The sequence below is a fragment of the Magnolia sinica genome, chromosome 18 (genome assembly GCF_029962835.1).
Source record: "Magnolia sinica isolate HGM2019 chromosome 18, MsV1, whole genome shotgun sequence".
Lineage (NCBI taxonomy): Eukaryota > Viridiplantae > Streptophyta > Magnoliopsida > Magnoliales > Magnoliaceae > Magnolia > Magnolia sinica.
In genome coordinates, this window is record NC_080590.1 from 26,441,061 (window position 1) to 26,460,044 (window position 18,984).

Sequence of the window (18,984 nt, forward strand, 5' to 3'; positions counted from 1 at the left end):
TAGTTATGTGTGGGGCAAGCCATGGTGTTTATCTGCCGTCCAATCCATTCATCTGATGTGCCTCGGCAGGATAAAGAATAACAAAAAAACCAGAATATTCTAAAACTCAGGTGGTCCATACCATGTGAATTTTAGAGGCTTTTAGGTATAATTATATGGGGTAGCTCACCAAAAGGGGTGATGAACCTGATGGATGGAGTGGATTCCCTGCCAAGGAACGCTGTTGATGCTGGTAAATACCTATGAAAGATACCCTTCAGCATTTTCCTTTCCATAACATAGACAACACACAAGTCTTTGTTACCAGGAAAGCATATCCGCCTTTCTGTGAATCGAATGCCTCTTTAGTTTTCATAACCAGAAGCTACGTATCAAGTTCTAAATAAACTAATAAGAAACGGAAGGAAAATAATAAAAGATTTATAGGATTTCCTAAGAAAATGAAACACCTTTTTCTTACCATGCAAATCCAATATTTTGAAAAAGCATGTTGACTCATTTGAAGTGCCACATCAAGCAACCACCTGTGGGTAACTTAAAAAGTACATAAACGACAGACCGAAGCAACTGTTCGACTTTGATAATCAAGAGAAACACGAGCTGAAATTCACCAAGTAAACTCGTATCATGTACGAGTTGTAGGTTTGACAAACAAATGGCTCGGAATGTCAAGAAGCTACCACGATCCTTCAGCACCCTTCGTTGGGTTTTGGAATGCAGAAAAACCCCAGAATGTCTTCAAGGCATAGGGTTGAGAAATAGTTACGCCTTCTTCTGTTATCTTAGCTATCTGTAGTTCCCAAATGATGAGAGTATTAGTGTGATAACCAAGCTTGTTATACATGTATGATGATGCAAGTGTATATCACTGTAGTCTGGATTAAATCTTCAACTATCAGATCGGTACAAAATTGCTTGTTCATGGTCCTCTGGATACCCCAGTATGAATTCCTTCTTTCAAACATGCTTGTGGAGAAATGTGTGTATGAGTGTGTGCAGGTATAAAACTACTTGTGTGCTTTATCCAATATTCACCGGCTTTGGAGCCCAACTGATATTAGATTGGATAGAGATATATATAGGAGGGTCCAATATATACCGGTTTACTGCTAATCATTGTAAATTGGCAAGATTATTTTATTTATCATATTAAAGAATACCAGGCATTACATATTACATGGAAGTACCACACGGTGAGATACATATGGGAAAGAATCTGACCTGAAGCTTGTTGATAGCTGACCTATCACGATACAACAGAACAAGCATGCATTTCTCCAGGAGCTTAACAGCATCTTCAAAGCTCAAGTCCTCCCGCCATTCATCGCGAAGGATTGGCCGTGCAAGGTGGTTGCCAAAGCCAGTTGCTACATGGTCGTCCTCGAAGTGAACACCAATCATACTAACCTGGATTGAATTCACCAATAATCAGGTGTAGTCATATTGACAAAACGTTGTACTTGATTGTTTGGTTGTAAGAAAGTATACACACACATGCAGAGGGAGGGAGACGGCATTACCGTGCCAAGATATTTCTGTCCATTCTTCACTCCACCAAGAACAAGTGAATTCCATAGAGGATTAAATTTGTTACGCCTGTTATACATCACCCGATTTAAGTAGCTATGAACTTCTTTGGGTCCCAAGGAATTCCCATCATCCCACATATTATCATATAAGCTGCAAATATAGAGAGTTTGGAACTGTCAAAGACAGACAGTAAAAACTTCTGAAATATTGCCTTGTTATCATGAATGAAAGATGGAAAAGTGAACAGTTATATATATAATCTTCTAACCACTGTCTTAACAGTTGATCATACAAACATACATAGAGCTCATTCAAGGCTTATAATTAATTACTATTTCTCAACATGAATTTTCTTTTTACAAGAATGAATGCTTACATGAGCTCATCAAGATAACGCAAGATTTCCTGAAAATCACTTATCTCGCCACTGGCACCCAGAAGAGAATGTTTACCAATAGGCTTCATCCGCTCCACACTCTTGTATCTTAAAGTAGATCCATAAGAACCTGTCAATTCATTCATAGATTCTCATAATATGAAAAATGTATGAGGTAATCAGCTTGGATGAATTTGGCAATATAGCATCAATGATAGGTTCAAATGCCTCAAAAGAATTACCAGATGATTCCAAGTAAAACCATGCTATGAAAAACAATATTGGTAAATCATAAAATGCACATTTGAACAAGATATGCTGGACATTGGCATGATTGATGCATCAGCTAATTGCTTTCCCTACTTGTAGGAGCCTATCTTCAACATGGAGTTGATGGGGCTTTCTCAAAGAGAAGTTGGTGGAAGGTGGGAAAGTGTTTTCTAAGGTGTAGGAAATGGGGGATTCTAGTTTATGGTTGATGTGGAGAGATTATTTGTTAATGGAAGTCTAATAAGATTCAGCCATCCTTTCTTCCTTTCATCCATTTCCAAACCCTTTTATCCCTCCCCTCTTGAACAATTTGGGTCACTTTGAGATGAGCCAAAAGTCTAATCAGACAACTCCTCCTAGGTGTAGGAGACAAACAATTCGATCACCAATTTCTCTTGTAGCACGCCACTACATTTACCTAGATAGTGTTTTAAATAGCTTGTAGACTGTGGCATAGCGTCCGCCCCTCTATAGCGAGTAGTAAGCTACATTGCTTGTAGCATAAGCTACACACTACTTCGGTTTTTTAAATAAAATAATAGGAAAATGTCGTAAATAGAAAAATAGAAAAGGGAAAGCAAAGATAAGAATCCTTTAACACTATCATGACATGGTATTACTTGGTGCATATTGATGGAAAAAGGATGATTGCTAAGTTAAATTTTTTATTTTTTATTTTTTCTGATTTATTTATATTTTTCATATTTTAAAGAAAATCATAAAAAAAATATTTCAATTTATGTACAATCTGTGATTCGATACGATTCAACCCCTATTGCGATCTGCGATATGGTAACGATTTTGACAACATTGAACGCCACAACCATTTCCCTAATAACACTTGGTTCAACGTCTTGACAGATCCCCTTGCCTTTCTTGTGGGTTAACAACCTTCTTTGCAGTGCATTGCATGGTATTTTTTTGAGTCCTCTAATCCTTGGCAAAGAAAGCCACTTCCCATTCTTTCCAACCGATTTCTTAACAAGACCAAGAAATTAGACCCATACCCATTAAAATAAGGTTGGGTCCATTGGGTACCCACGGGTCAATGTTAGCCATTGACGGCCCTAATCCCAGGTAAGTGATGATAAGAGAACCAACCTTGCAACCCAGTGTGATTGCCATTGCTTCCACCTCCCTATGCTCCATGTTAACACCCATTGGATCACTTCTTCAGATATTAATTTTGCAACCCGAGGCCACCTCAAAACATCTTAGAATACATTTAGAATTTGCCGCTTGTTGAAGACTCACGTCGTACAATATCAACATAGCATTTGTGAACTGCGGATGTCAAGTTTTAACATTTGATTTGTGCACTTGAACCCCTTGACCAGGCCTTCCAATCTCGCCTAGCACCTCTGCCACCATTACAAAGAATTGAGTACCCTCCTCAAACCCCTTGAACACCCGAAGAAATCTTTAGGTGATCACAAGCACTGAGAATTTGGCAGACGAGGAACATTCTTCGATCCAACCTGCCCACCTTATACCAAAACCAGCCTTCTGAGCATAAAATTTAGGAAGCCTGAATCCATACTATGGTAAATTTTTCATAAGCTGACTTTGCAGAGCAGTTCTTCGCATATTCGATTTATGAAGAGTCCATTCATTGGCAATTGAAACTCCATCAAAATCTGGTGCTCCTTGACAAATGCCCCCAAGAAGGAAAAATAATGGGGCCCAACACGTTTCAAAATCTCAATCCCAACACTCCAATCAAAATTTTGCACAGGCTCCCATTCATAGTAATAGTTCTGAAATTGGATGGAATGAAGGCAATGTAGGAGGCACCCATATCTTTTTCACAACAATGCTTTGGTAAAATTAATTGATGAACCCCAATACTTCACCTTTCACATCCTCCCAATAAAGCTTGAAAATTGCCAGGGGAAAGCTCAGGCCCCAGGGCCTTGTCTTGACCCAGGAAATCATGCTCAGGCCCCAGGGCCTTATCTTGACCCAGGAAATCATTCGCCTCCTTCCTCTTCTATCAGCCACATTACGTCGCTGAGTAGACCAAATTCAAGATTATTTGGTAAATGGTCTTCTGCAGGCCTCTTCTTTAAACAACTTTTCAAAATTCACCATGGTATCACATACATCCTGTGGCTTTTCAAGCATTGAACCCTCCAATTCCAAGCTTCGGATGCAGTTAATCCATGCTTGCTAGATGCAGCCAAGTCTGTTATTTCTTTGGAAAATATTACAATCATGGAAAAAGTAACAACATGCATGCACAGAGTGGACTCTAAGAGTGTTTCATGTGAATATGGAAGTTGCTAAAATAATATCAAATCCCCATTATCTTTTGGGAAAAGAATGATATTATATAGTTAAGAACCAAACAGACGCTATTGCAAGTTCATGCAGCCAACTGTAGTAATATGTTTAGGAACTGACCTCCCATATCAGCAGCCATCAAAATTCCATCTTTGTATTTGATTCCAATGACTGATGTACCAGTGACATATGGATACCTATGGAAGATCCACTCAATTAGAATCAGGTAATCATTTTTGTATCAAAAGATCTACAGCAACGTTAACAAGGAATTGTCCACTAACTTGAACCTTTTTGCAGAATACATGCTTGATTTGTACATATGGCTTCAAACAATCAATCTTTTGTATTTAAAAACCATATCATAGCTGACAATAGCAACATATTTTCAGTCTCATCTCCATCCAAGAAAAAAAATTAAAAAATGTGAAAAAATAAGTACATTTTATTATTGGAACTTTTACTGCTAGATTTCTTTTATCCATTAGCCTTTTATGTTTCACTGGAGTTGAATAGGATCTCCTTTTTAAGGTTTTTATATTTAATTAATGTAAAGAATGTGGACAGTTAAGATTTCTTAGATCACTTCTGCAGTTCTGCTAATGTTTGGGTTCATTACAGTTTTCTTCATTTTATCCATTGCAAAAAGAACTAGATGAATGGAAGACTTGACTTTTTGCCGCATGAATCATTCTTCCGATTGAATCTGCATCAGCTTAGTTGCATGTTCCAAAGAATGTTTCCAAGGTTGGGGAGCGCCAAAACCCAGTGGAGATCCTAGTTTGAGATGTCGCTAGATCCAAAGTTTTGAAAGGGGATAGAATAACATTTTTGGAGGATGGGTGACTGGGAAATGAGACCATCATGTCAAAATTGGTGCTTTATAGAATAACATGAAAAAAATGGAAGTTCTCATTAAAGATTTGCCATGAAGATTGGCAGAAGTTGGTTTAGAATCTTGTTCTAAGAGAAACCTCAAAGATGAAAAGGTGAAGGCGTATGCAAATCTCTTGCACACCCTTGAATGAGATGTACATCTCAAAGGGGAAGACTCTTGGGTGTGGAGACCAAACCCAATCAGCTTGTTTCCAATATTTATACCACAGTAGGGGTTGGAGATCGTTGGTGCCACCAAGGGTGGGAGCTTAGTTGCAGAATCCTTCTAACAGGGACTGAATCATTCCCTCTCCCCATCTGTTTATACTTGAAAACATTTTCAAACAGATGCGTCCCCACTCCTGCATCCGAATCTTTTTGCCACTTCACACTTTATGCAACTGTAGCTGGAAGACTTTGCATGGGTAGCCAAGCCAGATAAAATTCTCGCACTGGATCATCTACAAGTAGGTAGCATAGACTTCCCAATATGTGTTTCATGTGCAAGGAAGAAGAAAGAGTACATCAGTTGTTTACCCATTACAGTGAGATTAGAACAATATGAGCACATTTCCTTAACCTTTTCAGGTTTTCTTGAATTTTCAATCAAAAGCTTGGGGAAGGGTTAAAGAGGTGGAGAGGTAGCTTTTTCAAGGAAAGAGGAAGAATCCTTTGGAGTGTGTTGCTGTTGGCTCTTTGCGAGGGAATTTGGAAAGAGTGCAATAATGACATCTTTGACAATGCTTTTGAGAAGATTCAGAAAGTTGTCGAGAATCCAGAGTAACATTATAATTTTATATTTTTTGAAAGATGGAAATTTTATTGGGCCACAGCTGAAGTAACATTATAAAATGAGCTCTTATTCGGACCAAATATTGGGGAGTTGTGCCATTCGATTTATACTTCAATTGGAGACCTGTGGTTAATTCCAAAAAGGAAGGTAAAAGTGACCCCAAATAGCAGGAAACCTCCAAATGGATGGTGGAAATTGAATCTCGGAACTTCTTGTGAAGATAATCCAAGGTCCTGATGAATCAGAATATAGGGCTTCCCAGAATTGACGGAATTCTTTGTGATGACAAAAGCCAACCCTAGATGTCCCTCTCAGGCCCCACCATAGAGGTGAATGATGCAGAGATAAGATTCCCTGTTTTGTGCTACAGACCGCTACAGTAGCAATCTACACTGACGCTACAGTAAATATGGCTTATCTTGAGTCCTAGTATACTTTAGAGTTCTAGACTTCTAGCATGACCTTTTTTTTTTCTTTTTTTTTTTTTGCATTTTAGGAACAGTTTGTTATTAGTAGCTGAATATGATTAAGAGCGTGTGCACCAATCAAGGTTAGTTTGAGTTTCACTTGGAAACGCATATGCTTCAGCCTATAAATACGCTAGTTGGTCTTGAAACTCGGCCGCTCTTGACAAGCCTTTTTAAGGGGAAGAAATCAAGACTACCGTGGCATCTTTGGGTAGGGATAAGGCCCCAGGCCCCGACGGCTTTCCTATGGCCTTCTATTACCAATTTAAGGAGTTGGTCAAGAGGATATCATGAGCTTCTTGTTAGCGTTTATGATAGAAGTTGCTAGTTGGAGGAGTTGCGTGCATCCTTTATCGCTATAATCCCAAAGATTATAGAAGCAAACAACCTAAGAGATTTTGGATTGATAAGCCTGATTGGTAGGCCATAAAAGATTCTAGCAAAAAAGCTAGCTTCTAGGTTTCGGGTGGTTTTGACGACAGTCGTATCTAAAAATCAAAGCACTTTCATTGAGGTAGGCAGATCATTGATAGTGTTCTTATAACTCACAAATGCGTTGATTCTCGGCACGAGGAGGGAGGCAGAGGTGTAGTGTCTAAGTTGAATTTAGAGAAGGCGTATGATAACATTGACTGGAGGTTCTTCGATTACATGCTTAGACACATGGATTGAAGGCCGAGATGGAGAGGATGGATTAGGGAGTGTAAAAGTTCAACTAGATTCTCCGTCTTGGTGAATGGCTCTTTGAAAGGCTTCTTCAAGCCTCGAGGGGTATCAGGCAAGGTAATCCTCTATCCTCCTATCTGTTTGTGGTAATGGTAGAGAGGCTTTGGGAAGGATGCTTGCGAAATGGCAAGAAGTTGATCTCTTTTGACGGTTTAGGGTGAATTACCCAACTTCTCATGTGCAATTCATTGATGATACCCCTTTATTTGGTGAAGTTGATGAGGCTATGATGGAAAAATTGAGAATGATTATTCTATGCTTTGAAGTAGTTTTAGGTTTAAAAATGAATGTTGCCAAGAGTGAGATGCTAGGGGCGTGTGTGTCTAAAGAGGAGGTGGTTCACTTGGTGAGGATGTGTGTTTGGTTGTAGAGCAAGGGCCTTCCCTTTAACCTACCTCAGGCTCCCTCTCTACATTGGGAAGCGAACTAAGCATTTACGGAACACAATTGTAGAGCATTTTGAGAGAAATTAGCTAAATGGAAATGTCAATACTTATCTCTTGATAGTCACGTAACGTTCATCAAGTCAACCCTATCAAATCTGCCCTCTTCAAATGTCCAAAAGTGGGGGGGGGGGGGGAATTATTGTGGAGATTATAGGAGAAGGCAGAATTGTGGTCGAGAGACGTCGTCGCAGGGTAGTAAGGGTGCTAGGAGAGTGATGGTGGGTTAGATATTTCTCCCTATAAAGAGCCTCTAATATATGGAAGGGAATCTCATCACAAAAGGAAGAAATTGAAGTTGGGGTTGGCTTCTTCCTAGGTAATGGTGAGAAAATCCGATCCTGAGAAGATATGTGGGATAACAACTCTACTCTTCAAGTTATGTTCCCACACCTTCTGATTACCTCTCTCAAGAGGGAAACAACATAGTTTGGTCGGCCCCCTGCCATAGAGACTTGTTAAACAAGTGGAGGAATTTGTGAGATTGTTGGATAAGCTTCACTTGTATATTTCGGTTATAAAAGAGCAAGACAAGCTAGTATCGCTAAAGGATAAATTGGGTCGTTTCTTGGTTCGATCTTTCTATGGGTGGTTATATAACCTGCCCGAGGATGAACAGTTTGCTCATACGTCCCACATATGATACCACGAGGCCCATTTGAAAGTAGTGGCATTTGGTTGGTTGGTTGGAAGGAATGAGTTCTGACCCTTGTCAACCTTTAAAGAAGATCTATAGTACTTCCCAATGTGTGCGTGATGCACATGGCTAATGCGGAATCGAACAACCACCTATTCATTCATTGCGAATTTATTTTAGAGATTTGAAGTCAATTTATCAATTCCTATGGCATGTCATTGGCTATGCCTTACTCAATTGAGAAGGTATTCAATAGCGGTAACAACGGGCGTAACAGCCATCGTCATTACCTTTACAATGCTGGGTATAACAGTCATTATGATTGTTACGCTCTCTTTTTTTATTGAAAAAAAAAAAAACGAAAAACCTATATCAATCCCATAACGGATCGTTATGGGGCCATTACGGCCATTACAGGAGCTGTAACGGCCTTTATGGGTCATTTTTTCCATAACGGCCTTTATGACCCCATAATATGAAACGGTTGCCACCGTTATCTTTACGTAACAGACTTTATGACACACCATGATTGAGAAGTTACTCCCCAGTTCCCAAGTTAGCATAGTGTGAGAATTGGAAGGTAAAAAACTGCTCTTTAAAGACGGACTATTCCGATTATCTGGTGGGCAATTTTTTATTTATTTATTTTTTTTTGGGGGGGGGGAGGGGGGGCAAGTAGTAGATGCTTTCGATGTTTCCGGCTAGAAGGAGGTGTTATTTAGGACGAAATCCTTTGTTTTGGAATGGGCATCATGTATAAAGTCCTTGGGAGGTTTGTAATTTAGGTTTTTTGCTTTGTTTGTAATTTGTTGCGCTAGCTCGAAGCATTTTCATAAACTTCTTGTTACCCTTCATAAAAGAAAAAAAGTATTGAACCACGGGTTAATTTGGAAGAATTTGTGGAATTAAGTAATCTCTCCCCAAAACAACTTGGTTTCAAACACCAACCAAAGATACCACGCATCATAGATATGAGCATAAGAGCTACCCGGGGTATCAACAACCCAGATATCCTTAGCAAGGACCCTAGGCATTATGTTGAGGCCACCCAACCACATCGCTAGGGGTGGCAATGGGTAAGTCAGAGTCGACACAAACTCAACCAACTTAAAATTCATCAAGTACAAGCACAACTCGACCTGACCCAACCCATATAGTTGTAGTCGGGTTGGACTCGATCAACCCAACAGGACACTACTTATGTTTAAGGAGGGCGTATAGGGCAAAAGGTATGGCCAATTCACCTCAATTACTAATACATACTACATAAATACATCATATCCATGTATGTATGAATATCTTCTGTTAGTTTGTTTTGAGCTTCGGGTCAAGTCTTTTGGCCTAGTGCATTGGTAACATGCACAGATAAGGTGGATCAGGTAGGTTCAACCAAGCCCGAATCATACTTAAATGGGACACATTTTCCAGCCCAAGCTTGAAACACTACCCATTTAGTTTGGCTTGAACCTGCCTAAAAAACAAGTCGAGCTAGTTGGCTCATGGGTGACCCAACCCATGGCCAGCCCTACTCATTGCATAGAAGATCTAATCAAAAGAGTGAAAGTGAAAACCACGGACACATAGGTAGCATTGACCCAAACATTTTCCAAGATTGGTTGGAGTTGAAGGAAAATTATTTGGGCAGTTTCTTTTGACCATCAAAATCAAGTTACGATTTGGATTTTGGAGAATTGAAATTAAACGGGTCTACCCCGAAGTGGTCAAATTCAGCAATGAGAAACTTGCAGCATGTGGTCTTCAATCAATCTCAATTTGGGCGAGATGAAGGCTAAGATGAAGCACGAGTTTTTTTGTTGTTAGGTAATGAAGACAAGAATGTCAAGAGAGCTCTTAGATTAGTATAATTTAACAATTGAGTATACTCAAAAGTATAAAGATTTGATTTTAAGTTATGAGTTGGTAGAATAAAAAGTACAAGTAGCTTGTTATTGTAGATGGCGTAGAGAGAATATTCGGAATGAGGTGGTAGAACCCAACCGGAAACTATAGATGAGGCATATCAAATTGCAATGTGGATATAGAAGAAGCACATATCATCATAATGATCATCACTACTAGGCCTCGTCCTAACTAACTACGGTTGGCTACATGAATTCTGTTCGGCCATTCCACTCGACCATAATTTCGATTAGACCACGAGTCATCAAATCTTTTCTTCCTACCTCTGCCCACATACTTTTAGGCCTTCCCCTTGCCCTCTTAGAACCTTCAAATTGTATTAACTCACTCCTAGCCAAGCGCAATTCTTGGTCTCCATTGCACATGACCAAACCATCTAAAGTTTACTTTCCCTCATCTTATTACCTACGAAAATGTTATACCTTAACCAACCAACATTTTGTCCCATAGAGCATGACGGGTCTTATAGCTATCCTAACTAAAATTTCCCTTTCAATTTGAGTGGTACACCACGATAAATAAAACTTTAGAGGCACATCTTCGTTTCTTCCACCCAGCATGAATTATATGGGCAACATCCTTCTTAATCTCTCCACTCTCACAAATTATCAACCTAAGTTATTGAAAGTGGTAATTTGGGATAAATTCTCGGTCAACAATCTAAACTAATTCCTAGTTTCCACTCTTATTGTTACTAAAAGTGCACTCATATACTTTGCTTTAGTCCAACTTTTTTTAAAAAGGATACTAGAAATTTTATTAAAGGCCCGCATGCAACCACAGCGAGAAAAGAATACAAGGAAAAAGCTAAAAAGATCACATCCCTAAAATTGCCAAAATAACATCATGCTCCACATTTAGGACCACAACTCACATAGAAACCAACAATTTAATAAGAGCTATCACTACTTCACATGATTCTTCAATATTCTACAAGCAACGCCTATTCCTCTCACTCCAAATAGCCCACGAAACAGCAGGCAAAACCAACTGCCATATAGCCCTAACTTTCTTGACTATGTGATGCAGGCCCATCCAGCCCACTGTAGGGCCTAGACCACTTAAGCCCATCTAGGCCCATTGCAGGGCCCGACAAGACATAGGACCATAGCCCACCATAGAGCGCAACATGTGCTGATTTTTGGGCTGATAATTTACAGATTTGGGAATTATAATTTACTATTTTTGGGATACATGCGGGGTTGATTTAAAGATGTGATGAGGGTGTACTTGATATGATCGAAGATATGGGCTAGATTTTGAGTGTTGATTGCCTTTCATGTTTGCTTTTCACTAGGCTTTTGCCATATGAAGAAAGATTAGATTAGTTTGTAATAAATTATGATTGATTATCTTAATTGTAGAGATTTCAATTAAGCAATTAAGGATTTTTTTGGGAACTATAAAAAGGGGTAGTGGTGTAGGAGTTGGGCATTTGAATAATTTTCGAAGTGTAGTTCTTCTTTAAGTTTTTGTAGTTCTTCTTTAATAAAAGTTTTTTCCCTCTCTACTCCATTATTCCTGCAAGTGTTATAAAAAAAAAAAAAAAAAATCTTTGCAATTTGGGTATCAAGATCTCATTGACTCGATAACTAGGTTGCACCACTATGCCTCCCCTATCCTACAACTAAAGGAGACCACCAATTGACCTCGACATAACCCAAGGCGTCCCAAATAAAGCTAGGAAGTGCAACCAAACTTTGAAGGTGAAAGGGCATGGGATAAAAAGATGATATATGGATTCAACATCTGGCTTGCATAGGCAACACATGTTCAGAATAGTCATTCCACGCTTTTAAAGGTTATCGATTGTCAACACTTTCTTTATGGCCACCAACCAAGAAAAGGCAGTCACCTTAGGAGGTGCACCATAGAACCAAAAGTGGTAAGCAAAAGCTCTCTAGACTTGACATCTACAGGCATAGTATTGAATAAAAGGAGGCAACTGTGAACTAATCCACACTATGGTTATCCCAGACCAAATAATTAGCCTCGAAGGAAGCAGAAAGTGAAGGAGATCTTAAAGGGATATGAAAGGGATATGAATTCTTTGAGCTTGCCATCGATTAGGTTCCTCCAACATGGGGGGCATCCGACTAACCACAGAACCCTCAAAGAGAAACAATCTACCACTTTTAGCTCTACGGAAGTCACAATACTAGCCAGGTTACGAAAATCAATATGTAGAGGGTGGCTACCACACCATGGGTCCTTCCAAAAACTAATACAAGTACTGTCCCCCAAAGAGAAAGATATGCCTTCCCTGAATTTCTAACCCGATATTGATTTCCATATATGAGAAGCACGATGGAGAGAAGACTCCACCTCCCAACCTCCCTCCTTAATACCATAGAAACTATTATAATTTAGTCCAACTAATTTTAAATCATTTAGATTTGAAAGCATACCATAGAAACTATTATAATTTAGTCCAACTAATTTTAAATCATTTAGATTCGAAAGCATAACATAGAAACTATTACAATTTAGTCCAACTAATTTTAAATCATTTAGATTCGAAAGCACCCCCTCTATAAATGTAGGTTTGTGTTTATGCCCTCCCCCGCCTATCAATCGCAACTACGTCATTTAGTTTCCAATCCTATTGTTACTAAAAGTGCACTCCATATACTTCGTTTTAGTCCGACTAGGTAGTTCATGAATGTATGAACACGATGAGAAGCACTGTGGTTTTGCCAATACTCACCCTTCATGCATGGATGAATGGAGACCATTCTCAAAGCCATGGCAATAATTCAATATAGGATGACAACAGGTGATAGACAATTGATGTGATGCAAGGGAACATGGAAGGTGATGATAAAGCTATTCATACCATTAGTAGGACAAAGGTGCCCAAATACTAGACAACAAGAAGGACAAGCAATGTAGCAATTGCCGAAGGAGCTATTCTAGGAAATGGTAGTACCCAAGGACACAAAAGAAAGGGAACATGATTCAGCCAATGAAGCACCAAATTGACATGGAGTCGTTCACCATCAGTTTCCACCTAAGCGGCATAAGATTGGTGAGGGAAGCACCTCGAATTTTGAGATCAAACACCAATTCCCAACTTGAGATTTTTTTATTTTTTATTTTTAGCGAGGGGAATTGATGCAATCAAATCTTAGAGATAGGCTCAATATGGCATGCTACGTGTGGCTACAATAGCGTGCTACAATGACACTACAAAACATATGTACTTCATCCTATAAATAGGCTAGTAGGTCACGAATATGAACAAGTTTATAGGATTTTATGAAATAACAAAATCATGTTCTCTGAATTTCATGCAATGGGGTTTTTCTTCTAGAGGTATGATGCCCTAGAAACATCTATGCCATTCCATGGCTTTGTGCGTAGTGATTCCACATTTATCTTTTCATTTATCATCTGTATGCTTTGAATCTGGTACATGGAATTTTGTTTATGCAATTAGTTTCAATCTCTTTGATCCTATTTTAATTAGGCACTCATCAGAAAGGAGGTTACGGACTGAAGAGAACGATTGATAATCTTTTCAAAGCATTTCCCTAGGCTGCTTTGATAGAGGTAGACCCTAGTAACGTAATCTCATAAGGGCCTGTTTGGCCGGGCAGATCCCGTGGAATTAGAAGGGATGGGATTGCAATATCCCACCCGTCCATCCCATGGGTATGTTTGGGCAGGGCTATAACCCGCGGAACTCAGCTGTCCCACGGGATGCATCTCACTGTGGCGAGGGATGTAAGATCTGTCGATGGGACTCGTTGTCATCCCGCCTGCCTTCTCGAGCTGATCCCACAGAGTTTCTCCTCTCCTCTGTTGCTGACACCTCTCTCTCTCTCTCTCAACGGAATCGTCTCCATTGATGCGATTTCTACCGATGTTCGATATGTCTTTGCAAATACCGGCGCATTAATGCGGTTTTCGCTGATATCTGATATATTTCTGCAGAGGACGGTCGACGTATCGCTTCCCGTTTTCACACTTCAGCATTGAACATGATGAGGTTCGCAAGATTTCTCAAGAATCTATACAAATCTCATTTGCTATCGGAATTCCGCCATCATTCTCATTCTTTCCTTCTCAAGATCTTCAGAAATTTTCGTTTCTCTTTCCGATTCTTGGAAGGCGACCGTTTGATTTGTTCCAGCAAAGAAGCGGAATTTCAAGAAACGAACGTCGGCTATTTCTGCCTTTTCTGGCGATCTTCTTGGATTTCTGGCTGAGATTTGTCTGTTTTGATCTCACTGTGAAGATTATTCGTCAACTCCGACGAAGAAGCCACTTATGCGACTCCTGCGAATCCCATGTCTGTGTCTAAGCATATAGGAGGATTTGCAATCTATTCTGAGGAATTTTATCTCTCAGTCAAGCTTCTTTTGATTGTCTGGTGTCAGCGGGAGTAGCCAATACGTGGCCCTGCCCAACGCCCCATACCGTTTCCAAAGTGGAAGGAGTACCATCCTGGGATGATATCCGCCTGGCCAAACAAGAGGAAAAATAAATTTGAGGGATCACTGCAATCCCATGGACGTCCCAAACAGCCTCTCCCATGCAGTCCCGGGATTGATCCACCCCATGGGATTCTGGACAATCCACTGACACCACCATCATTACCTTAAAATTGATCCCATCCCGCCTAATACCATGGGATCTGCCCGGCCAAACAGGCCCTAAGGATCTGAGGAACATTCAGAGCCATGGAAATCAATTTGTGTTTTGATGAAAATCTGGATACTGTCTCTAGGCAAACATTTCTTTTACGTAGGTAAAGATGCTAACTGTTTGACCAATTTGTAGGCCAAAGATGGTGTGCATTGATCTTCCACACGCACACGCGCGTGCGCGTACACACACATATATAATCCTTTCTTTAGATTGAAAAGCTTCCATTTTCTTGTTTAATATAACCATCATTATTTCTCACCAAAAAAAAAAAAAAAGTTGTTACATATAATACAATCATCAAATATAAGACCCCTTCACTGTTTTAAATCATACCAACCATTATGAGAAATGGATGTGCAAAATTATGTAAGAAACATGTGGGTGAAACATTTCATTTCATGGCAATTGTTATAGCAGCTCTAAAAGTATGGAAAAGAAATAAATGCAGGAAACAGAAATTGTAAAAAATTGGTTTCCTTGTAACTATGACTTAAATATCATAGGATACCAAGTCGACTCATTTGAGCCACAAAAGACTATCCAATACCGAGTCACAAAATATAACCTCTAAACTTGCAACGTGCATTAATTCCAATCAAATCAGAATTGAGACATATGATGAGTCATTAGTAAGATCACTATTGTGTGCTTTTCTTCTCTTATTTTGGGTCCAATGGATAATAGAGTGATTAAGATCTATGACCTCATACATGGATGATGGTCTTTGAATACTTTCAGATACAAGCTCTCTTGTAATATATTCAGTGTATGGTGGTCGAGATGGCCAACGCCGTGGCCCTCAAGATGGACAGGCCATGGCCCGCAAAATCCTATCTATTGGATGAATTTAACCATCCAATGGGTAGAATCTTCACTGTCCATTATGATTCATTTCTCACTTTTTATTTTGATGCGCGCTGCAGATTGACCAGTTATGATTATCCAACTAGTCGGACTTCCGGGCCATGGTCGTAGACAGTGGGGCCACTGGATTAAACACTTAGGTGGATATGGCCAGACAGATTGTTTTGAACAAAAATTGAAGACACTTCCAAATATAAAGAAATTAAACTCATCCAGCAACCAATAAAATCAAGATCTTACATAGTCGTTTCTAAATTAGGAGAAAAAAGGGGTGAAAGGCAAGAAATCGAGGACTTACAGAGTCCTTTCCGAGTCCACAACGAAGCTCTCCGAACCTTCTTTACCAGCATCAGCAGAGAACTACAGAAATCAAGATAAGGTCTCAGAAAGCCATCTGCAGAGAGAGAGAGAGAGAGAGAGAGAGAGAGAGAGAGAGAGAGAGAGCTCACATTCATTTCTAGGTGAAACGACGAAACCCTAGGAATTTTTTTGCAGGGAAATTTGGGGAAGATTTGCAATCTGATCGGTTACCGATAAAGAAAGAGCCAAGGAGAGAGGGTTTTGCGCTTTCAGAATGTTCAAGTACCTTTGCCCTTCCTCCAAGCAAGAGGAGAAATGCTCCCGAGAATCAGCTCACACGTGGCGGTACGAGATCCTGCTACATCAGGTGGGCCCACTTTATGAATGGACAGGACTGGCTTTCGGACCTGGGTATATTCGTGGGGAGAACCATCGGATGAGTGGCATCATCTATCACACGGCTGGACCCTTTTTAATTGATCCGAACCGTTGATCGGACGAGATAAACAGCTCACCAGCTATGCCTTGAACATATGCTGCTAGAGTGGATCATTGAAGGGTGTCCCAGTGTACGGAATCCTGCGAGGAGGCAACGTTGTTGATGAATGATGAGTGGGACCCATAGTTATTGTGTATTCCTAACCGTCCAGTTAGTTGGTGGCTACGGAATGGACAATTATGAGTAGAGATGAGGTGGATATTCAATCATTTTGTATGTTGGGTCATGCAAGATGATCAATGTGGTCCACCATCTGGTCGATCTGGATTGACGTACGTGCATGCCAAACATCAGTTGTGAAGCAAAACTGTAGCCGTACGTCACCATTTCCCAGTGTAATGGGCGTGCTAACATGATCGGACATTATTTCAGATTGACTGGGTATATAAATGCCTAGTGGAGTGCCCTAACCTAAGTCCTGATTCAAAATTTCTAAAATCCCCTCCTCCCCTTTATGGTTCCTGTCCGAACCCTAAGGGCCTGTTTGGCCAGGCGGATTAAGAGGGATGTGATGGTAAAATCCTGAGATATACCAAACAAGCCAAATAGAACTGATGAACTTGTCTCGAGGTATGGCAAACCCATGAATCTTAAACCAATCTACTGACATCACCATCATTGCCTTAAAATTGAGCTCATCCCTTTTAATCTTGTTCAATCGTGCTTGGGGTGTGTTTGGTTGGACGGATTGGAAGAGATTGGAAGGAGGAATCTGGGTCTTATAGTATTGAGGGGTTCTGGGAGAGAGTTTTTGTATACCTTTCACCTTGGAGGTCTCCTATACTTATAAGAATGGGAGGGCCCTGGCGTGCAAGGATTCTTCTCCTGATATCTCAGAGTTTTGATTTTAACCCATTTTTGGACTCTATCCGATCCCGAGATTTTCGGGATCGGAAATCCTCTCATTGGATTTTCGAGACAGCGTTTTCATTTACACCGTCTTTTCCTTGCTCGGCTCAGTCCTAACCGACTCTAATGATCTGGCTATAAGGATAATACTATTTGCCTTCTGTCGGATGAAATGAAACCGATCCATAATCAATATCCTCTCTTAATCCGATAGTCGACTCTGTAACCGACTCAAACATGGGTCGGTTTTATGGTCGGTCGAGTGGCTTCTAAGCTTTGGGCCTTAATCGCCTCTTTGGATGTTGCTGCCTCGTTTACCGAGTCAACTTTATACATCTTATATACTTTACCTTATGGCTCATGACTTTGTAGGTTTCAGCCGGGATTTATTCCCCGGAACCAGAGCTAAGTCTCTCCTTTAGGCTTTTTGCTTACCTGCCTCAATCGGGCTTATTGCCTCGGATCACCGGGCGACGTCAGTAGAGTTGGTCCATTCCATAGCCGAGCTTTCGGACTTATTTTATTTTTCCCCCAATAGTAAGCACCCTACTCCTTGCCTTAACGTTGTTGACGCTATGGAGTAGAGTAATTGTTGAGTCGGCTTGAGCTGGGACTAACTTTAAGATGATCATTTAATGCTCGCAGGAGTCTTACGTCGTCCAGAGCACGCGACGGTTCGTCGATCGAGGTCGCGTGAGCGGGTAGCCGTCGGGGCGCTCTTTCCCGCTTATAAGCATCGGACACGTGGTGAGGGCGACGTCTACGCCAGTCGGCGTGCACCATGTGTCAGGCAGGGGAGCCGAAGCGGCTATTGATTCGACTCCTCCTTAAATGCCCCTGCCACGTGGCAGGGCTATAAAAGGAGGAGCGGGACGCATTTTTCCCATTTTCGCACGCTTGCTTCTCTCCCCTTTGTTGCTTTCTCTTTGATTTTTATTTTTCTTTCCGCCACTTTCTCCCATTTTCTCTTTTCGTTTCGAGCTTCTGTCTATCTGTTCCCCCTAGTTTCGCCCTCTTCGCTATCTCCAGTGAGTTTCGAACTCTCTCTTTCTCCCTTTCATTTTCAATTTCAATGGCAATGCACGACTCCTTAAGCCCCCAAGGAGGGAGTTTCCGGTGACGAAGGTGAAGCGAGGCGTTTCTGGGATGTCTCGGAATTTCCTTCATTGCTGGCAGAGATGGTCGTAGGTGCCAATGCTGCATTTCAGCACTCTGATAGGGTGGCTGAGTCCTCGGCGGAGTGTCCTATTTCTGCGGGTCCTTCCCATGGAAGGGCATCCCTAGCGACTGCCCTGGGTAGACCTAATCCTCCTGAGGAGGAATCGGAAGAAGAGGATGAGGAGGCCGAAGGAGCCAGTGAGTCGGTCCCTACCCGGTGATCGGCGAGAGCTGCTGAATCAGCGGCCGAGGGAGGGGAGGCTGGAGATGAGTAGAGGGGTCTGGCTCCCTCAGTTTTAACGGAGGCGGATCTGGACAGGATTAGGGTTGGGTACCATGT

General features: G+C 40.8%; 1 protein-coding gene across 1 annotated transcript; it reads right to left on the reverse strand.

The window, feature by feature from the left end:
• Positions 1-404: 404 nt before the first annotated feature.
• Positions 405-16,447, reverse strand: LOC131232983 (proteasome subunit beta type-4-like). Its single transcript, XM_058229524.1, has 7 exons — positions 16,288-16,447; positions 16,137-16,198; positions 4,580-4,656; positions 1,907-2,036; positions 1,521-1,680; positions 1,222-1,407; positions 405-790 (listed from the first exon to the last, which is right to left on the reverse strand). Exons 1-7 carry the CDS (start codon positions 16,291-16,293, stop codon positions 677-679), a joined length of 735 nt encoding a protein of 244 aa, XP_058085507.1. The 5' UTR covers positions 16,294-16,447; the 3' UTR covers positions 405-676.
• Between the last annotated feature and the right edge of the window lie 2,537 nt (positions 16,448-18,984).

What these genes read in the sequence shown, in the direction of transcription:
- LOC131232983 (XM_058229524.1), bottom strand. An exon ending in GTGGACTCGGAAAGGACTCT is followed by an intron (nt 4,657 to 16,136) that starts GTAAGTCCTCGA and finishes GATCTTCCATAG; the next exon opens with GTATCCATATGTCACTGGTA. An exon ending in GACAGAAATATCTTGGCACG is followed by an intron (nt 1,408 to 1,520) that starts GTAATGCCGTCT and finishes AATTCAATCCAG; the next exon opens with GTTAGTATGATTGGTGTTCA.